We start from the raw sequence: 22,448 nt of genomic DNA, 5'->3' as shown, positions 1-22,448 counted from the left end.
CGTCTTGATGAAGAATTCCACCTCAAAGTAATTGGTCTACAGTTTGACATCATTACATGAACAAACAAGTCACTCTTCACAAAGTTAATCTAGAAGTGGGACTCTCCAATGGAATTAATTCACAATTAGGTCTTGATTTACTTCGGCATTTCCAACACTGAATCCAAGACTGCGCAAATGAGCCCTTCAGCATTTCTGCAAACAAAAGAAAAAAAAAACTTTGTAACTTTTAACCAGACAGAAAGCACTCCTTCACACTTCAGAAAGCACACTTCATACAGGTTAGCCTATTGCAGTGCCATTCAAAATGCCACCAAAATGCACTATACAGCATAACACAATACAATCAATATACTGTAAAAAGTCTACACACCCCTGTTAAAATGTCAGGTTTCTGTGATGTAAAAAAATGATACAAAGATAAATAAATTTCAGTATTTTTTCCACCTCTAATGTGACCTATAAACTGGACAACTCAATAGAAAAACTAACTGAAATCCTTTTTTGGGAGGGGGGGGGAGTAAAAATAAAAAAAAAACTAAAAGAACGTGGTTGCATAAGTGTGCACACCCTCTTATAACTGGGATGTAGCTGTGTTAAGAATTAGGCCCCTTTCACACAGGGAGTCAGTCAGACAGACTCCGTTTTTCTCAGCGGGGGATCGAGCCGCAAATCCCCCGCTGAGCAGGAGAATGACAGCTGTGTGTCTGTGCTGTGTGTGGAGACACAGCTGTCAGGTCCCCATTCTTCTCAATGGGGAAATTGGATGGAAACGGACCGTCTGTCTGTTATCATCCGATCCGATCCACCAGACGGATGGAAAATAGGGTTTCCATCTGTTCGGTTTTGACGGATCGGATGGGATCGTATGTCAGCAGACATGTCTCAGCTGACATCCGATGCCCCATAGAGATGCATGAGGCATCTGTTCAGATCCGACAAAAAAACTGGCAGGGGGATCTGAACGGACTCCGTGTGTGAAAGGGGCCTAAAGGAATCACATTTAAACTCATGTTAAATAGGAGTCAGTACACACCTGCCATCATTTAAAGTGCCTCTGATTAACCCCAAATAAAGTTCAGCTGTTCTAGTGGGTCTTTCCTGACATTTTCTTAGTTGCATCATACAGCAAAAGCCATGGTCTGCAGAGAGCTTCCAAAGCATCAGAGGGATCTCATTATTAAAAAGTATCAGTCAGGAGAAGGGTACAAAAGAATTTCCATGGCATTAGATATACCATGGAACACAGTGAAGACAGTCATAATCAAGTAGAGAAAATATAGCACAACAGTGACATTACCAAGAACGGGACGTCCCTCCAAAATTGATGAAACGGTGAGGAAAAAAAATGGTCAGGGAGGCTGCCAAGAGGCCTACAGCAACATTAAAGGAGATGCAGGAATATCTGGCAAGTACTGGCTGTGTGGTACATGTGACAACAATCTCCCGTATACTTCATATGTCTGGGCTATGGGGTAGAGTGGCAAGATAAAAGCCTTTACTTTTGAAGAAAAACATCCAAGCCCAGATACATTTTGCAAAAACACATCTGAAGTCTCCCAAAAGCATGTGGGAAAAAGTGTTATGGTCAGATGAAACCAAGGTTGAACTTTTTGGCCATAATTCCAAAAAATATGTGTGGTGCAAAAGCAACACTGCACATCACCAAAAGAACACCATACCCACAGTGAAGCATGGTGGTGGCAGCATCATGATTTGGGGCTGTTTTTCTGCAGTTGGAACAGGGACCTTAGTCAAGGTAGAGGGAATTATGAACAGTTCCAAATACCAGTCAATATTGGCACAAAACCTTCAGGCTTCTGCTAGAAAGCTGAACACGAAGAGGAACTTCATCTTTCACCATGACAACAACCCAAAGCATACATCCAAATCGACAAAGGAATGGCTTCACCCGAAGAAGATTCAAGTTTTGGAATGGCCCAGCCAGAGCCCAGACCTAAATCCAATTGAAAATCTGTGGGGTGATCTGAAGAGGGCTGTGTACAGGAGATGCCCTCTCAATCTGACAGATTTGGAGTGTTTTTGCAAAGAAGAATGGGCAAATATTGCCAAGCCAAGATGTGCCATACTGATAGACTCATACCCAAAAATACTTAGCGATGTAATAAGATCAAAAGGTGCTTCAACAAAGTATTAGTTTAAGGGTGTGCACACTTATACAACCATATTATTTTAGTATTTTATTTTTACTTCCCTCCACCTAAAAGATTTCAGTTTGTTAAACTGAGTTGTACAGTTTATAGGTCATATTAAAAGGTGGAAAAAGTTCTGAAATGATTTATTTTTGTCTCATTTTTTACATCACAGAAATCTGTGCAGACTTTTTATATCCACTGTATGTGTTGTAAATACTTCCTTGCAGTGTTTTTCCCTTCCAGAAAAAAATCTTGACTTGCAATGCTTCTTTCAACTTGCTAACATATTTGACTATTTCAGGAAGAGTCAATACCCTAGAACAGTGGTCCTCAACCCTGGCCCTCAGGGCCCACTAACAGGCCAGGTTTGCAAGATAACTGAAATTCATCCCAGGTGATATCATTAGCTGCTCAGTGATTGCAGTATTCTAGTCTGCATCTCCCCAAGGTAATACCTAAAATCTGGCCTGTTAGTGGGCCCTGTAGGCCAGGGTTGAGGACCACTGCCCTAGAAGACCCTCCTTTCCTCCTGCCATGTCATAGCCCTCTCCAGGAGTGTCTAATTACAGGTTGGCTGGCCATGCTCCTATGACCCTCTACTCACCTCCCTACATACCATTTTTATGTAGCAGCTGGGGTGAGGAATGAAGAAGAATAGTTTCACTTGAGTGACATTTCCTAGTCACACATCCAAGATGGTGGTGTCCAACAGCAGTCTCAAGGCTTTTGGATGTGTAGACAAGGGGGGATTTTATTGGTAAATAACAGGTCTAAAATTCACATTTTAGGGAGATTATTGTTGAAATATAAATTCTGGTGACAGGGTTTCTCTTTCCATTGTCTCCAGTACATTTCACCAAAATGACAAGTTTCACTGAATTGTCCCAATTATCACCCACATTTCGGTAAAGTGAAAAATGTTAACTTCACTCATCCCTGTCGCGGAATATGGGGCGCCCGGGGGGGAAGTGGTTTTCCCAAAATAGATGAACAAGATTAAAAGCTGAATTTCAGATACAGTACGCACATGTGTGCATAGTTACATTGGTCCAGCTTAGATCTATGTAAATATAGAGGTGTCATACCTAGCACTGCTACTACAGTGATTGCTGCTATGTACTATGCCGAGTGCTACCCTGCCAGATATGACACACATAATACAGTACATTGGTCCAAGATGGACCAATGTAACTCTATGCAAATATATCCATACTTGGAATTCAGTTGTAAAATAAATACTGATAGACAGCAGGCATGTATAGGACAAACGGAAGCTCTTCTACAAAACATTCCAAAAATGTTTAGAGTGTGAGACAACTATATATTTTTGAAAATACATTATTAGAACATGCATCCGACAGATAACATTTTTAAAAGGGACAGGTCCCCTTTAAAATGTCCTAATTTTGATTTTCATACTTGAGAGGTTCCTAATTACCATTTCACTTAAAGAACTAAATGTACCATGCTGAGATACAGTGTACAGGAATCCTAATCCTAAACCATAAGAAAAGACCTCTTAGTGCAGAAAACTGTAATTGGAGATTCCTGGAAGTGCTAAACTTGGATGCTTCGGATTCTTAAGCACTTAGAACTTTCCTAACATGACTGTAAAGAGAAATTAGATGGCTAAACCTTCTTGTGCTATAAAAGTTGCTGATACATTTTACACAGGATAAATAAAATCATTATAGTTTTCCTGTCACTGAAGACACAACAGGTACCATTGTTGGTAATGCAGTAAAAAGAGGCCGGAATCCAGCCTACGGCATCAAGCAAGGTGCAGAATTTCAGCTTGGCAAAAGTTCAGCAATCAGGAGTTATTTTACAGTTCATGTCTTCTAAAGTTTACCATCTTCAATCATGTGCACACAGATGAGGCAACCAACATTAACCCCGGCAGTAACACTGATTGTTGGATGTAGAAACCATTGAAGGTTCAGCATCCAGGCATGGTACTCTATGTATACTTCCATTTATAAAAGTGTATCGACACCCTAACAATCAATTTATCTTCTTTGTTTCATTTTGCTCTGGTAAGTACACCATTAAAAATGTTTTGTTATATCTGTTCAATAAGCAAAAAATATCAGTTGACATTCCTAGACTTTGGTTTACATTATAGACACTTACCTTTGTAGTCGTCCTGAAGAAGCAGGCTATTTGGCCTGGGAAACTTGTCAAAAAGATCCCCCCCATCAACCAAGCTGATAAGGGTTGACTTTATGCATTACTGTGACACTGCACGGCTATAGGTTTACCTAAGCTTGCTATAGATGAATAGTTGTTTTTGTTGATCAAAAAAAAAAAAAAAAATACAAATGGATTCCCCCAGCCACACATTTGAGGCGGATGGAGGAATCCTCCCTGCTGCGCTATTGTGTTCTGACAGCGGGGACTCTTCTGCTGTCAGAATACATTGATCAGTGCTGCATGTGCTGACCAAACAAAAAATTGCCAACAGTTTCCTTCAAGAGGAGTTGATCATTAGACTCTTCTCAAACGGGAACAGCCATAGATAGATCAAAATTTGGTCGTTCCTTGCTGAACCAATCAATTTTCAATTCATCTATGGTTTAGGTTGATGGTTGGATGGGGTATTAGTGGACATGTTATGCACAAGCCTATTATAAATTTTTGTATACGTGTGTGTATATATTATATATATATTATATATATATATATATATATATATGTATATATATATATATATATTAGTCAAAAGTATTGGGATGCCTGCCTTTACACGCACATGAACTTTAATGGCATCCCAGTCTTCGTTCGTAGGGTTCAATATTGAGTTGACCCACCCTTTGCGCTCACAAATTCGCTTCTGGAAGAATGGTCAAACATTTCCATAGGCACACTTCTAAACCTTGTGGACAGCCTTTGCAGAAGAGTTGAAGCTGTTATAGCTGCAAAGGGTGGGCCAACTCAATATTGAGCCCTACGGACTAAGACTGGGATGTCATTAAAGTTCATGTGCGTGTAAAGGCAGGCGTCCCAATACTTTTGAAAATATAGTGTGTGTATATATATATATATATATATATATACATATATATATACATATATATACATACAGTGCATTGCAAAAGTATTCGGCCCCCTTGAACTTTTCGACCATTTGCCACATTTCAGGCTTCAAACATAAAGATATAAAACTAATTTTTTGTGAAGAATCAACAACAAGTGGGACACAATCATGAAGTGGAACGAAATGTATTGGATATTTCAAACTTTTTTAACAAATAAAAAACTGAAAAATTGGGCGTGCAAAATTATTCAGCCCCCTTAAGTTAATACTTTGTAGTGCCACCTTTTGCTGCGATTACAGCTGTAAGTCGCTTGGGGTATGTCTCTATCAGTTTTGCACATCGAGAGACTGAAACTTTTGCCCATTCCTCCTTGCAAAACAGCTCGAGCTCAGAGAGGTTGGATGGAGAGCGTTTGTGAACAGCAGTTTCCAGTTCTTTCCACAGATTCTCGATTGGATTCAGGTCTGGACTTCAATCAGCCAATCAGGAGAGAAAGGGGGGCGCGACCAGGTAGCGGCTTCATGTCTGAATAGACACAGGGAGCTGTGACTCAGCTCAGGTTCCCCCATAGCAAGCTTCTTGCTCTGGGGGTACTTAACAGGAGGGAGGGGCCAGGATCACCAAAGAGGGACCCGAGAAGAGGAGGATCCGGCCCACTCTGTGCAAAACCAACTGCACAGAGGAGGTAAGTATGAAATGTTTGTTATTCTAAAAACAAAAAAAACGAGACTTTACAACTTTAACTTCCTAAGTAAATCAGTTTTCATTGAGCCTGGACTTCAGCTTTTATTTGCTTTGTATTCAGCATGAAAGCTGAAGAAAAAAAAAAAAAATCGAGGAAGGTAACAGTTTTTCTTGCTTTGAATAAACATACCATATAAAGAAGAAATAGTATACTATCAGGCGCACAAAGCACATGGTTTTACTGGAATAAGAACATTAGGAAGACTGATCTCCTTGGAGCATGTTCAGACAAGAAGCATAAAGATTAAGAACAGATACAAGTAAGTATCTTGCATTAAGCAGGGAATGAAAACTTTGAAAGAACCAATCTAATTTATATGGGTGAATGTCAAATGGTATTAGTGGCTCATGTTCTGTAGTAAAATATAATCCACCAAAAAGGTTCACCTATAAACTTTAAATAAAAAAGGAAAGAAAAGTTGATCACTTTCTTATATGTTTGTTAACATATTTCCTAGCACCCCATAATCTTTTCCTTCTTTCCTATCTCATTATATGTCATAATGTTTTGGTCTGACATTGCTAAACTAATGGGCTATACACACTATACAATTGTCTTTAGATTTTTTCCTTTAGATTTACCAAAACCATATAATATTAGGTCAAATCTAAACACTTTTAATTTGTATGCAATCAGGGAGGCCCTTGCACTACATAGTTGAAGTTAAATCTAAAGGAAATCGAACAACAAAAGTTGTATAGTGTGTATCCAGCTTAAAGTTGGCCATACACGATTAGACTATCGTTCGAACGGTCATACTGAAACTTTGAAAAGTTTCGCCTGAACATTCTATCTTTGCCATCATTGATGGTTGGTTCACAACTGAATCGCAGCGGAATGCTGTCCGTGTTCCTGCGCATTCCCATGCGGAGAGATTTTGCCGCCCATTAATTTGACTGGGCAGGAAATCGCACCAGGACACAGAAAAAGTAGTGCATGCACCAAATCTCACGGTACTGCGGTACCATGTAATCTGCTGCCTGGCACCCGCAGCAGGACGCAAAGGCAGTGCGTTTTGAGCGCGGTGCGGGAGACGCACACAGAACACGTCTTTTCTGCACCAGGTGTTGGGTGTCAACTTTGAAAGTCCTTATAATTGCCTCCAGACCTGTTATTTGAATGGAATCCCAGACATATTAAACCGCTCTCATTACAATATGTAGGATTTGGGCTGAATGAAAACCATATTTACAGTTGGAATTTTGTTCGTTTGAGATCTTAGTAGTTATTTGAGATTCTCTTTTGGTGCACTGGATGTTTTTTTGCTCAGGAAATTAGGCTCAGTTCACTCATAGGCATTTGGAATTGGCGCAATTCTGCCCACAATTTCAAAACGCGGTTAAAAAATGGCAAATCGCACATCCGTGTGTACATGTGCCATTCATTTCAATGCCACCTAAAAACGATTCTGCAGCAAATGTCGCACGACAAATTACGATGAAATTGCACAAACCAAATTGCACAAAGCATGTCGCCCAAAAGAAGTTCCATAACTTTTTTTGGGGGACACACGTCACGCAATTTGGTTTGCATGACAATCTCAGCAGAGTCACATTGTTTTTTGGTGCCATTGAAATGAAGGCCACCTGAGCACGCTGATGTGCAATTTGACATTTTAACAGCGCGTTTTGAAATTGCGGGCAGAATTGCGCCAATTCCAAATGCCTATGTGTGAACTGAGCCTAATTTCCTGAGCAAAAAACATCCAGTGCACCAAAAGAGACTGAGATCTCAGAGATTGCAGGCAGAATTGCGGCGATTCCACCCGTGATTCAAAACGCCTATGTGTAAACGGAGCCGCAGAATTGTCCTGTGTTATCTCACAGAGTATAATTAACCCTCCTAGTTTGCATCTTAACCCCTTTTGCGCCGGCTCCTCCCGGCCCTTTAAGAGGTTTCAGATGTCGGGAGGTGGGGCGGGGTTTAAGCTGGATCCATACATGGATCGAAATTTGGCCTGTTCAGCAGGGACCAGCTGAGATTCAATCCATCTATGAGCAGGCTGATCATACCCAAGTTGACCCAACAATCGACTTGATACCACCAGCCTGTCAGATTCTGTATTTGCGATTATTGCCGTCGGCTATAGCTGCTACTAGTAATCGTATTCTGCCAGCCAGGAAGGCTCCCCGCTGCCGGCAGAACACAATAGCGCTGCAGGAGGCATTCCTCCCTTAACTTCCAGCCATGATAGAGGGAAAGAAAATCGCATCATCTATGGGCTGCTTAAGATTACAATTTTTTTGTAGAGATGAGGAGAAGGGAGTGGATTATGCAGTTTAGCAAGACAACTGAGCAGGGATGATTGTACCCAAATTGACCCAACGATCGACTTAGTACAACTGGCCTGTCGGATTTTTTATTTGCGATTATTGCCGGCAGCTATAGCCGCTACTAGTAATCATTGTGTCCTGCCAGTTGGCAAGGCTCCCCGCTGCCGGCAGAACACAATAGCGCTGCAGGAGGCATACCTCCATTAACTGTGTTAATGGGGGAATTGAGTAATTTTGTTTCCTTCCCCCCGTGGTGGAGTGAAAAAAAATTGCATCATCTATGAGCTGCTTTAGATTACAAACCATGTTGCAGAGATGAGGAGAGGGGAGTGGATTATGCAGTTCAGCAAGACAACTGAGCAGGGCTGAACACGTTTTGTGATTGCCGGTTTATTATATAGGAAGGTACTGTACATAGTTGTAGCAAAATAAACAGCAGCTAATGACTGCCCATTAAGAGCACTCTCAGGCCTAGTTAACACTTGCAGATGGGGGGAGTGGTAAAAACAGGTGGTTCAGACAGTTTTATGACCCCCTAAGCTTCAAACATAGCCATAAAGAGATATACACATGCAGTATCCCCCATGTCGTGTTCGGTGGGCAGTGCATAGTGGTGTGGGCTTTTAGCGGTTACAGCAGACGGCGAGGAGGCAACATAACATCTCCTCACCGCCTCTTAAATGCCCTCTGAAAACTGATCCACTTTAGATCACTCTTCAGAGGGCTAACACAAGCGTAAACTAGCCCTCAAAGTCTTATACACACTGCTTACATATAATTAGTTATTTATTACATGCCATTGAGTATGCAGCAGATGTTACTGTTTACATTGGCTGCCGGGGCATCCTTTCTCGACTTGTTATAAATTTTATGGAGGGAGTTGATTACATCAGTAGATTCAGCCAAATCACCTGTTTATCATCCAGGCTGCAGACAGGCTGCTTTCTCTCTGTATGGCTTTCTTCAGCTGTTCTGCAGGCATCAAGCTCCGGTAGATGAAGATGTTCTGAAGCCTGTCCCCCCAGAACCTCTCCATTGATATTGTGCACACTGCTTGTGTGGAAGAGACTTGGCTCCCCGCTATCGCTCTTCCAAGAGTCTGCGCTTCCTGCTATAGGCTCCGGATGTGGCTCACACACAGGACTGCTATCACTGCCAGGAGCTGTTTGCATAAGGGGCCAAGTTTCTGCAAGCTCTCCGCAGGCCGAGTGTGAAGTGGATCCAAAGAATGCTGGGATCACGTCTGCTACAGAATCAGCATTCCTGAAAAAGCAAAGATTAACAACAATGACTTTTATACTTGTGTAGGGTTCAAGAGTCTATCACATTACATATCAAAACAGCCATCCCACGGGGCGCACTTCAATAAGTAGCACTTTTTGGTACATTTACAATGCAAATGACTCATCGAACATTCCCCTCTGCAACATAAATCCTCTTACAGCGGATTTAAAGCAAGAATTTAATATATTGCAGCTTAGTAGTCCTTAGATGTGGTGGCTGCATTCGTTTTCTTTTCTCATGCTTTTTCTTTCAGCTTTACTTGGCGAACCTGCTAGTGACACATTTGGGGATCTATTTATGAATGCTTTCACACAAGATTCATGCAACGTTTACCAGGGATTCACACATATCCCAATACTAGCCAAGTAGAGCTTTTGATGAAAACATAAGGCCCCTTTCACACATACAGTCCGTTCAATTCATCAGTTCAGTCACGTCAAAATGTATCCGTTTTTCATCCATTTTTCATCCGTTTTTTTTTAAATACACTACCAATGCAAAAACAGATGAAAAGCAGACCGTTTATATTTGTTTTTTGTCCGATCTGTTTTTTTGACGGATGAAAAATAGGGCATTCATCTGTTCCAAAAAACGGACATTGACGGAAGCGGATGAAAACGGATGTTAACTGATGATAATCCGTTTTTACATAGAGATGCATTGTCAACGGATGGATGAAAAACTGAAAAAAGGACCGTATGTGTGAAAGGGGCCTAACTTTTATCCTGGAGGGACAACGCTCACTCACTGCACTGCAGGGACTGACAAATTTGCTTTGAATCTAGGAGGCAGCTAAAAAAGCTAGGAGCAAGTTTTTTTTTTTTTCCCTTACTAACAAAGCTTTATTTAGCACTAGGCCCTTTTCACACGGGCTTTCCGATCCGGTCCGCCTGTTAGTTTTTCAGGTGGACCTGATCGGATGCTCCATGCACCCCTATGGAGCGGAGGATGTCAGTGGTGACATGCCTGCTGACACCAACTGCTATTCTATCCTGTCCATGAAATCCAGACTGATGGAAAACCTATTTTCCATCAGTCTGGAGGATTGGATGAAAACGGACAGGCGGTCTTTTTTCATCCAATCCCCCATAGAGGAGGGCGGGGCTCTGACAGCTCCGTCTCAGCACAGAGAGTGGAGACAGACCTGTCATCCACCTGCTCAGCAGGGATCAACGGATTTATCCCCTCTGAGCAAAGTTTACCCCGTGACCGCCCCCGTGTGAAAGGTCCCTTAAAAAGGTTGTAAACCCCACATTTTTTTTTTCAACCTGCAAGAGAAACACATAATGAGCTAGTATGCATCGCATACTAGCTCATTATGAAATACTTACCTCAGAACGAGCCCCCGCCATGCCGCCCGCTTACCTCTATGACGGGCGACATGTCCAGTCGCTAGTCTTCCGGGATCCCAGCATCCGGCCATCTGATTGGACGGAGCCACGGGAGCCGAAGTTCACGGCATGGGTCTCTGAAGAAACGGCACCAGCAGCCGTTCCTTCAGAGCGCATGCGCCAGTGATGTCACTGGCTGCATGAAAGGTAAATATCTCCTAAACGGTGCATGTTTAGGAGATATTTACAGTACCTTATCATAGGCTTACCTATAGGTAAAAGTGTCAGAGGAGGGTTTACTTCCTCTTTAAGAACAAAGGTTTGGTGCTAGGATTATTGCTCTCATTCATGTGTGCGCGGCGATATGTAAGGTGTATCAACATTTTTAGGCGTGGGCATCCCAACGTGTGCGTTTACGTTTGTATATTAGTATATGTGGGGGTGGCCTTAGTTTTATTTATTTTTTTGGGGGGGGGGGTGTCAGTTAATGTGCTTGGGTGTCATTTTAATGGTTTATGTGATGATTTTTTTCTGCAACAGGTGTTCTTTAATGAGACATCCAGGTTCTAAAAATTCACCGTTAGAGCTTACATGCCCTAAAACAAGAAAGCTAATTTAATTATCAAAAGACACGTTTAACAGGACGCTACAGTAAACCCCCGCTCCATCGCGGTTCCGTTTTTGCGGTCCCGGTATATTGTGTTTTTTTCTGTAATGTTATTTTACTATATAAATCATTGCATTGAAAAATAAATATTTTTGTGTTTTCCATAGCTCTTGCTCTGTCTCTCAGTATCTTTTATGTGTTTAAATGAGTTTTTATTGTTTTAAAAGTGTGTTTAAAGACCTTTTTAAAAGACTTTTTTTTTAAAAGTACAGTGAAAGTAAAAAAAACATGCCTACAGTGTATTTTAAATAGGGTTTTTCTATTTCGCGGATTTTCACTTTTCGCGGGTGGGTCCGGAACGTAACCCCCGCGATGGAGGGGGGTTTACTTTATCGAAAACAGGAAAATCTATATTTTTTATTGTATACTGTAGAAGTAGCACAAAAGTCTGTTTTAGGCCCCTTTCACACCTGTGCGACTTGTCTGCAACTTAGGACTGCAAAGTTGCATGACAAGTCGTACCCTATGACTTCCAATGAGCACTGTTCATATCTGTGCGACTTAAAGTCGTAGTGACTTCAAAGTAGTCCCAGCACTACTTTGGTCTGACTTTGATGCGACTTGTGGTCCTTAGACCTCAAGATTACATAGGCATTGCTTCAAGTCCAGTCAAAGTCATGCAACTTTCAGGTTGCACAAGTGTGAAAGGGGCCTTAATATAATCTCCATTGTAAAATATCAGATCAAATCAAATGGGACCGCGATCTTTCCAACAGCTCAAGCTGTTATGGTAAATGTGCTGCAGAATGGGTTAAAGTGCATGTCCAGCCGAACTTTCTTTTTCTCCGTTTTATTTAGTTTAGGTTAGAGTGAGGAAGGGTAAGAAGCTGTTTATCTAAATGTGCTATCTAGGGCTCCATCAGAGAATTGTCATACTGGTTAGGTCAAAAGAGAAGGATGGGGTTATTATTTTTCAGAATGATACTTACCTAGGTGGATGCAGCTTCGGTCCTCCACTGGCTCTAAGACTGAGAACCAATCGATTAAACTTCACCGATCGCTCGGTTCTCAGTGCTCCCTGAGCAGAGAGCTGGCGACTGTCCCCTCCTGGTCTCCATTTGTGTCTCAGAGGTACCAGCTGTCTGACCGGGCAAACCTAGAATGTATCCATGCACAATTTCTGGAAATCTGAAAACGGATGGACGGATCTCTCACCAGGAGGGACGATGTCACCATACCATTACAATGGCCTGTTGCCTGCGGGCTTCTGTGAGTCGCTATTTATCGTTTTATATGCCGTATTAATAAAAAGCCACACTTGGAGGCACTTTTCTGCTCTTTTTATATATCTCCTTCAGAGTTTACCTACACTTCTGAGAAGAGCTGCCCAAATTGAGTGTAAAAAGTTACCCAACATCATCAGCTTTTTTGGATAAACTTTTTAATCTCTCATGGACTGACCATTTTTATTCCTTGTACCAGAGACTATCTGTTTTAGCTGAGTGCTTCATGTATTTTGTCCTTCATGTCAGCAGCTCTCTGCTTTGCCCCTTGTGCTCACTGGAGCGCTGGGCTGTGGAGGGCGGGAGTGGCCAGCTCAGGCTGAGCCGGGTGCCGGTCCAGGCCTGTGGGCAGATCCCGACTTTATTGTCGCGATCTTGCCCAAGTCTGGACCGGCTTTGTGATGTCAGCCGACAGCGGGCTTCAGCCAGCTACCTGCTGAAAATGGGTAACAGGAGTGCAGAACGAACTGCACTCCTGTGATCCACATGAGAAGTACAGCCAAACAAGCTTAAGGGTTCAGTTTAGAGGGGTTAGATGTATCCATCAAAGACCCCCTTCCCTCAGCCCAGCCTTTGTCAAATGGGATACATGTACCTAATATATGTGGTTCTAGTGACATTCACAGTGTCTACCAGCCCCGCACATCATTCAATCAATCAACCAATGGAAGGTCTAACAGGCTACTGTCCTGCAAACCCCAAAGACAGGATGGAAGGTGTCTGCAGATTTTCCCCCTATAAGCATAAACATGCAAATTCACTCATATAAATGTGAACGTTTATAGAAAACTGTTTCCAGACACGATCTGGCCCCTCTAATGTATTGATGATGCATTTAGTGAGAAGGACAGGGACAGGTTTGAAGTGATATTTCAGGTACCTCTAAAGTCCTTTTGTGATATAATTTACATGGGTATGTCTACACTGCCTGGAGCAATGCTTCAAATAGGAATCTCTTATTTCCATTTACGCATTTCCTATACAACTACTGTACATGCAAGTGTCAATGGAAAAATATGGATTTGTAATAATAAAGTATTATTCTCTCTTGGTTGTATCGCTTACTTTGTAGAGTGTCACAGGACATCATGGAGCTATAGAAATGCTGATAATAATAATAATAATACTAATAATATAGTATACCCTTACCCATCATAGAGTGTGCTGTGAGACCGAAATACACATCCATGCTCCATGCTGTATGTCCCCTCACAACACAGTGATGGAATCAAATGAACGGGACCTAAAAACAAAAACCATATAAATAAGGATGTGTTAAAACAGGTGATGCACGCAAACTATTACTAATATTACTAATACTAATATATCTCTATTGTGCTTGAACTGCAGGCTGTCTAATAAGCGGTGCTGTATAACTTCAGTATATGCAATAAGCAGTGTTCAATAATGCCACACTGTCTAATAAGCAGTGCTCTACAAAGCTGGCCATATACATATCATTTTTTTTCTATGGGCTGAAAAAAAAAAAAATTAACATATTCCTTTATCCACCTTATACATAGTAGATGGATGAAACTCCAGCTGTGGCTATTGTACTTTGACAGCTGCTAACACCGACAAAATACCCACACGGGGCTGCATCTGACTGGACGCAGGTGCTGCTCAATGGACAATTTTCTGGCCCGAACCTTTTCTTTTTCAACTGAAGGATGTTCGGCAGGAGGGTGCCAACAGGGACACCCACTGATCAACATTCATACAATGTATAGACATTGTAAGGCCTCCTGTACACTGCTGATGGTAAACGGACGTTTAGGAGCAGTTGGGAGTTTTTTCAGAAGCCCCTGAACTCTCCTCAATGTCATCTTATCTGTCCGTGTACACTGAGATGTTTATAGTCGTTTAGAGGCAGTTGAGTTTAGTAGCATTTTTTTTTTTAAAGCAAAGGAAGGAAGTTTTTTGGCATTTGAAAGCCAAATGCTTGTTACAGCGCGCAAATGCGTCTAATCGCAGTTTTTTTTTTTTTTTTTTTGGGGGGGGGGGGGGGGGGGAGTTCCTGGTTTTGACCCACTTTTAGTCTAATCACTGCTGCGATCCACTGGAAGCTCTCCTCCCCCTCTGAGACACATCCCAGGTACCAGAGGATTGTGGGACAGTCACAAGGCACAGGGGGCAGCTGGTTGTGAAGACGTACGTAATCACAGCTGGCTGCCCACAGTAAACATGCTGGCGCCCTGGGCAGGTAAATGTCCTTTTATTAAAAGTAAGCAGCTACTGGCTTTAAATCTTTTAAAAAAAGGGCGAAGAACTGCTTTAACTTCAAGCTATGTAATACATGGTGCTCTATAACTTCAGGCTATGCAATACATGGTGCTCTATAACTTCAGGCTATGTAATACATGGTGCTCTATAACTTCAGGCTATGCAATACATGGTGCTCTATAACTTCAGGCTATGTAATACATGGTGCTCTATAACTTCAGGCTATGCAATACATGGTGCTCTATAACTTCAGGCTATGCAATACATGGTGCTCTATAACTTCAGGCTATGTAATACATGGTGCTCTATAACTTCAGGCTATGTAATACATGGTGCTCTATAACTTCAGGCTATGTAATACATGGTGCTCTATAACTTCAGGCTATGCAATACATGGTGCTCTATAACTTCAGGCTATGTAATACATGGTGCTCTATAACTTCAGGCTATGTAATACATGGTGCTCTATAACTTCAGGCTATGCAATACATGGTGCTCTATAACTTCAGGCTATGTAATACATGGTGCTCTATAACTTCAGGCTATGTAATACATGGTACTCTATAACTTCAGGCTATGTAATACATAGTGCTCTAGAACTTCAGGCTATGTAATACATGGTGCTCTATAACTTCAGGCTATGTAATACATGGTACTCTATAACTTCAGGCTATGTAATACATGGTGCTCTATAACTTCAGGCTATGTAATACATGGTGCTCTATAACTTCAGGCTACGTAATACATGGTGCTCTATAACTTCAGGCTACGTAATACATGGTGCTCTTTAACTCCAGGGTAAGTGATAAAAGGTGCTCTATAATGCTAGGATATGTAATAAATGGTGCTCTTTAAATTCAGGCTCTGTAATACATGGTGCTCTATAACTTCAGGATAAGTAAGGCAGGACTTGACAATTTTGCTTTAAATCTAGGAGCCAGCTAAAATAGTTAGGGACCAGTTTTTTTTTTTTAAAACTACTTGCTTATTGGTTACTTTTAGCCCCCTTCCTGTGCAGGCCAATTTTCAGCTTTCAGAACTGTCACAGTTTGAATGACAATTGTGCAGTCATGCAACATTGTACCCATAGGAAAAAGTTTCACACAGAGCTTTTTTTGGTGATATTTAATCACTGCTGTTTTTTTTCTAAATACATGAAAAAAGACTGATAATTTTGAAAAGAAACAACCTTTTTCTTAATTTCTATTATAACATTTTGCAAATAAGTAATTTTTCTGCTTAACTAATGGGCCCTGCTGAGGCTGCACAGATGGGTCCCGCTGAGGCTGCACAGATGGGTCCCGCTGAGGCTGCACAGATGGGTCCCGCTGAGGCTGCACAGATGGGTCCCGCTGAGGATGCACAGATGGGTCCCGCTGAGGCTGCACAGATGGGTCCCGCTGAGGCTGCACAGATGGGTCCCGCTGAGGCTGCACAGATGGGTCCCGCTGAGGCTGCATAGATGGGTCCCGCTGAGGCTGCATAGATGGGTCCCGCTGAGGCTGCACAGATGGGTCCCGCTGAGGCTGCACAGATGGGTCCCGCTGAGGCTGCACAGATGGGTCCCGCTGAGGCTGCACAGATGGTTCCTGCTGAGGCTGCACAAATGGTTCCTGCTGAGGCTGCACAAATGGTTCCTGCTGAGGCTGCACAGATGGGCCCTGATCAGGCTGCACTGATGGGTCCTGCTGAGGATGCACTGATGGGGCAGCACTGATGGGCACTGATAGCTGGCAGCACTGACTCTGGGCTGTCCAGGGGATAGCAGGCTGCACCTCCCTCACCTTCATGCACACACAAGGCGCAGTGACACCTGCCTGCTGGCCACCCAGCAAGCACAGAACTGGCATCTGTTCTGCGACGCCTGTTCAGTGACTCCCACTGAGCCCGGCTGCCCCCCCACAATGTACCACTGGGGCTAACAAATGCCCAGGAACCTGGGATTTGTTGAGCCCTGATGTAATGCATGGTGTTCTATAATTCCACGCTATGTAATTAAAAGTGCTCTGTAGCTCCAGGCTATGCAATAAATGGAGCTCAATAATTCCAGGCTACATAAGACATAGTGCTCTTTAACTCCACCCTATAAAACAAAATGTGCGCTATAACTCCAGACTATGAAATAAATGGTACTCTCTTATTGCAGGCTAAGTGAAAAAGTAATGCTCTATAACTATGACCAATAAATCTATTAGGAATGTAAAAGGTTCTAACCTGTTACAGCATCCTATAACTTCTACAACCTACATGTCATCATGAATAAACAATGGCAGCAGTAACCTCCATGTGTTCAGCTGTGTAATATGCAATGTTATTGGAATAGTCAGCTCCTTTGTGTTCTGTGCTGCACCTCTTTATAGGTTAAACAAACCATGTACACACTTATCACTTACCACAAGCCTGTGCTGGCTCCTGCTGGCAATGACAGCACGTCCTGTGTGTGTGCTGGGTGAGCTGGGGTCTGTCCAGGCATGACAGCTCTGAGCCTGCGTACTGCACTTCCTGAGATCGGCTGGACCCTTTATCACACAAATACAAAGAAACATTAATGTGCCATCACACGTTGTACTATGATGAACCAAAAACACTCCATCTAACCTTAGCTCTGCCAACCTAACATCGGATTATATGTGGAAGGGGCAAGGGTACTGGTAGGATAGGAGAGAAAATACCAGAACAAGTCCCTTAGGGGAATAAAAGTGCTGAGGACAAGTCAGCAAACCTGCTTGATTGTTCCCAGAGTCAGCTGACTAAGTAAAGGAATTTTAGTCCAAAAATGGGCAAACCTTTCCTTGATTAATCACATATGTTACCAATGCATAAAAAGTTTTTAGTATGGAGTATACAATACCGCAACTGGATGCCTCAGGTCTAATGGATCTTTATTGGAATCACTGGTTGGATTAATTTGACCAAAGTAATGTAAATGCAAGAAAAGTGCTACTTGTATTGTTTACAGGAGTGCTGAGGAATGGAACAGGGAAGGCCCAATCAAAGAAGGAATGTCCTTTTTTTCCTGAAGCACTTTAATACAATACATCTACACTCACCGGCCACTTTATTAGGTACACCTTGCTAGTACCGGATTGGACCCCCTTTTGCCTTCAGAACTGCCTTAATTCTTCATGGCATAGATTTAACAAGGTGTTGGGAACATTCCTCAGAGATTTTGGTCCATACTGACATGATGGCATCACGCAGATTTGTCGCCTGCACACCCATGATGCGAATCTCTTGGATTGAGATCTGGTGAGTGTGGAGGCCATTGGAGTACAGTGACCTCATTGTCATGTTCAAGAAACCAGTGGTGAGATAATATGAGCTTTGTGACATGGTGCATTATCCTACTGGAAGGAGCCATTAGAAGATGGGTACACTGTATTCATAAAGGATGGACATGGTCAGCTACAATACTCCGGTAGGCCGTGGTATTTTAAATTAATCTCAATTGGTACTAAGGGGCACAAAGTGTGCCAAGAATATATCCCCCACACCATTACACCACCACCACCAGCCTGAACCGTTGATACAAGACAGGATGGATCCATGCTTTCACGTTTACACCAAATTCTGACCCTACCATCTGAATGTCATAGCTGAAATCGAGACTCATCAGATCAGGCAATGTTTTTCCAATAACCTGTTGTTCAATTTTGGTGAGCCTGTGTGAATTGTAGCCTCGGTTTCCTGTTCTTAGCTGACAGGAGTGACACCCAGTGTGGTCTTCTGCTGCTGTAGCCCATCTTCTTCAATGTTTGATGTGTTGTGTGTTCAGAGATGGTATTCTGCATACCTTGGAAGTAACAAGTGGATATTTGAGTTGATGTTGCCTTTCTATCATCTCAAACCAGTCCGCCTATTCTCCTCTGACATCAATAAGTCATTTTCGCCCACACAACTGCAGCTCACTGGATATTTTCTCTTTTTGCATGATTCTCTGTAAACCCTATACATGGTTGTGTGAAAAATCCTAGTAGATCAGCGGTTTTTGAAATACTCAGACCATCCTGTCTGGCACCAACAACCATGCCACGTTCAAAGTCACTTAAATTCCCTTTATTCTCGATTCTGATGCTCGGTTTGAACATCAGCAAGTCGTCTTCACCACATCTAGATACCTAAATTAATTGATTTCCTGCCATGTGATTGGCTGATTAGCAATTTTTGTTGCCAAGCAACTGAACAGGTGTACCTAATAAAGTGGCTGGTGAGTGTGACATATCTGTTTTTATACAGAATATACACAATCTTTGTTTTAAAAATAAACATTTACTACATGACAAAGAACTGCCAGAGCACTGTGGGTTTTCCAGAGAGTACAGCAATTCTTTACTTTCAGATGCTGAACTCTCTGATTGCAGTCTTGGATAAAGCCATCCAATATGGGGTGAGTAATTTGCAGATTACCTACACTACCAGAGGATCCTCAAACCGTTCCAATAAGACCCTTTGTTCCTTTTTCCGTCTTACAACCTAACCCCAACATAGGTCTAGAGCCGGGGTCTTCAAACTATGGCCCTCCAGTTGTTCAGGAACTACAATTCCCATCATGCCTAGTCATGTCTGAGAACGTCAGAGTTTTACAATGCCTCATGGGATGGTTAGTTCTGCAACAGCTGGAGGGCCGTAGTTTGAGGATCCCTGATCCAGAAAAACCACAACCCTGATTATGCTCTCTCCATACTTTTTAGGATGTGAATATGTTGCATTGTATGTACTGTCACCAACATAACCGTGTTATTTACCATGGACCCATATGTAAGGACACGTGACTGTGAGGTTTCTTTGTATTTTTATTTTTTTTAAGAAAGTTGTTTCTTTAAACGCAATAAACAGCATCCTTAATATAAAGAAAAAAAAGCAGCTTAAGCTACTGAGCTCTGTAGGCTACTTTTTAAAGGGAAGATGGAGACAGTTGAAAGCCTTTAGGCACCATTCACATTTGGCAATTTGGCATCACTGGCAGAATTGCTGGCATTCTGCCCGGGATTCCAAAAGCACAACGCGCATTTGATTGCCATTCATTCCTAACGGCACCTCAAACAAGGTGCAATTTTGCTGCAATTGTTGCACATAAATTGTGTCAAAATGAGCATTTAAAAATTGCGCAAAGCTCCTTGCTTAAAAATGAGCAGAAGCTTCTTTTGGGCAACAAACGTGCATAGGGCAGTCCATTAAAATGAATGGGCTGTCCTATGTGCAACACATGAAGACGTGTGTAAATCGCGCTTAATAAAAAAAAAAAAAATCGCAACAGAAACGATTGGTTCCCACTATGCGACATGTGACCAGGGCCTCAACATACCATATACAGATTGCAATGTAACACATTTGAATATAAAATATTTAACCACTCGACCTCCGGAAGATTTACCACCCTTCACGACCAGGTCATTTTTTGCGCTGTGGCATTGCATTACTTTAACTGACAACTGCGCAGTCGTGCGACACTGTACCCAAATAAAATTTGTCACATTTTACCCACAAATAGTGTTTCCCTTTAGTGGTATTTGATCACCACTGTGTTTATTCTTTGCGCTATAAACAAAACAATACTGACAATTTTGAAAAGAAAATTTTTTTTTTTACTTTATAAAATGCATCTGATAAAAATGTATTTAAAAAAAAAAAAATCAAATTTAGGGCAATAAGCTGCTAAATGTTTTTGGTAAAACAAAATCCCAATAAGCGTGTATTGATCGGTTTACACAAATGTTATAGCGTCTACAAACTATGGGATAGTTTTACATACTTGTAATAGCGGCGATCAGCGACTTATAGCGACACTGTGATGTTGCAGTGGCCAATCGGACACAAATTGACACTTTGCGAAAACCAGTGGCACCAATATAGCAAAATATACCAATACAGTGCTAAAAATATTCACTGTCATTTTACTAATGACACTGGCTGTGAATGGGTTAAACATCTAGGGCGATCAAAGGGTTAACTGTGTGCCTAGCCAGTGTTTCTGTGTACTGTGTTAGGTGCTTTTACTAGGGGAAGAGATGGATTGTGTTCCCTGCCTTGCAGGAACACAAAATGTAAACAAAAATGTTTACAAATGTAAACAAAGCAGATCTCAGTTCTGCGTGTATTACCGATGATTGGCGAGTGCCGGAAGACATGCAATGCCTGGCACCCGCAGATCGGCTTCTGCTGTGAATAATCACAGCAGAAGGGGTCCACACGTGCCCCCTGCAGGTGGAGGTGCAGAATTACATATACAGTATATACGGGATTCTGCACAGGAGAGTTCCCTGTAGCAGCAAAACTGCAATGGGGCGGACGGCAAGTGGGTAATAATTACAGCATAACAACTATTTTTCATTTCCTTAGTCCTGACCATAAGAAAAAGTTAAGTAAGGAAAATATTTACAAAACCCATTCAAACAAGACAAAAAAAGAAAACTATAGAATTTTTGATACTCACAGTTTGGCTTTTTCTCCATGAACTGCCTCTTACAGTAGATAACAGAAAGGATGAGCAGGGCTAATAGCACAGTTGACAAGGCGCTGCATATAACAGCAGCCAGGGCAGTATCTCGAGGGCTGGATGCTGTGGCAGTTATTTTCACAAGATTCACTTTGCTGCCTGAAAGGAATTACAAATAATGATACAGGGCTTTAAAAAAAAAAAAAAGAAAAAAAAAAAAAAGAATAAAAAGTTGCATCTGCAGCCAAACTATTTAATTTAATCTGCACCACTGATAAGCAGACTTGGTCTTTAATCTCCATCATGGCTAACTACAACTCATATATGTGGGCAAACAAGCATCTTGTCTAATGCGCTGCACTTGTTGGACGGTTCCCGTAGAACTCTATGATGGCTGCCATGTACTTGAAGTGCAGCATAATTTAGCAACACAAAGTGAACTGGCGTGTTACAGAAACTTGTAATTGTAAATGACAACTTTAGTTCCGCATAAATAGGAGTCCAGAGGCTTGTGTTGATGTACGGTATATCAGAGCAAGGCTATGTAGCTGAGGACAAGTGGAGTCTCTAATCTAGTGCATTAGGGACATTGCTTCATTCCATTTCAGGGTGGGTTCACACATGTCCGGCTGCAGTTTGCATTCCGGGGTCTGGTGCATTTCTGTTCACCGGTCCAGGAGCAAATTTTTGTCTGATGCTCACCTGAACCGGACCCAAAAATGCCAGGACCCTTTTCAAAATGGCACCGAGGCCGCCCCCAACATGTGTGAACTGGCTCTATTAAGAGCTGACCCCATTTACATGTTATAGAGGCGAAGGCAGAGCTTCCGGTTGCTAATGATCCCTCTGGAAGGATGCCTGCAGGAGTTCGTTCTGTGGGTTGTGTGGAGTGAGAGTTGGCGGGATTTGCAAGATGTTTAGACTTGTGTGCAGGGGCTTGATTTGGGTGATGGTTGGTTGGGGGGGGGGGGGCAATGACAGCAGTGTCTGCAGCAGGGTAGGAGCCCAGTACTAGTGCTGTACAGATAACTTCATTTGCTCCATGCATGCCAGTGCCAAGTGGCCTCTGCAG

The 22,448-nt window shown here is 42.2% G+C and overlaps 1 protein-coding gene across 1 annotated transcript in view; it reads right to left on the bottom strand.

Moving 5' to 3' along the window:
* Positions 1–9,096: 9,096 nt before the first annotated feature.
* Positions 9,097–22,448, bottom strand: part of TNFRSF19 (TNF receptor superfamily member 19) — a gene marked incomplete at its 3' end in the record, with an annotated part of 92,199 nt that continues 78,847 nt past the window's right edge. The window contains exons 5-8 of the mRNA XM_082248173.1: positions 21,374–21,535; positions 17,334–17,459; positions 13,867–13,960; positions 9,097–9,475 (exon numbers count right to left, since the gene is read on the bottom strand). Of these exons, the coding sequence (XP_082104299.1) occupies positions 9,097–9,475; positions 13,867–13,960; positions 17,334–17,459; positions 21,374–21,535 (761 nt within the window). The remainder of the gene's footprint in view (positions 9,476–13,866; positions 13,961–17,333; positions 17,460–21,373; positions 21,536–22,448) is intronic.

The sequence above is a fragment of the Pelophylax lessonae genome (assembly GCF_965119305.1).
Source record: "Pelophylax lessonae genome assembly, chromosome: 2".
NCBI lineage: Eukaryota > Metazoa > Chordata > Amphibia > Anura > Ranidae > Pelophylax > Pelophylax lessonae.
The sequence above is the reverse complement of the archived record's forward strand: the minus strand, read 5'-3'. Positions and strand labels throughout refer to the sequence as shown.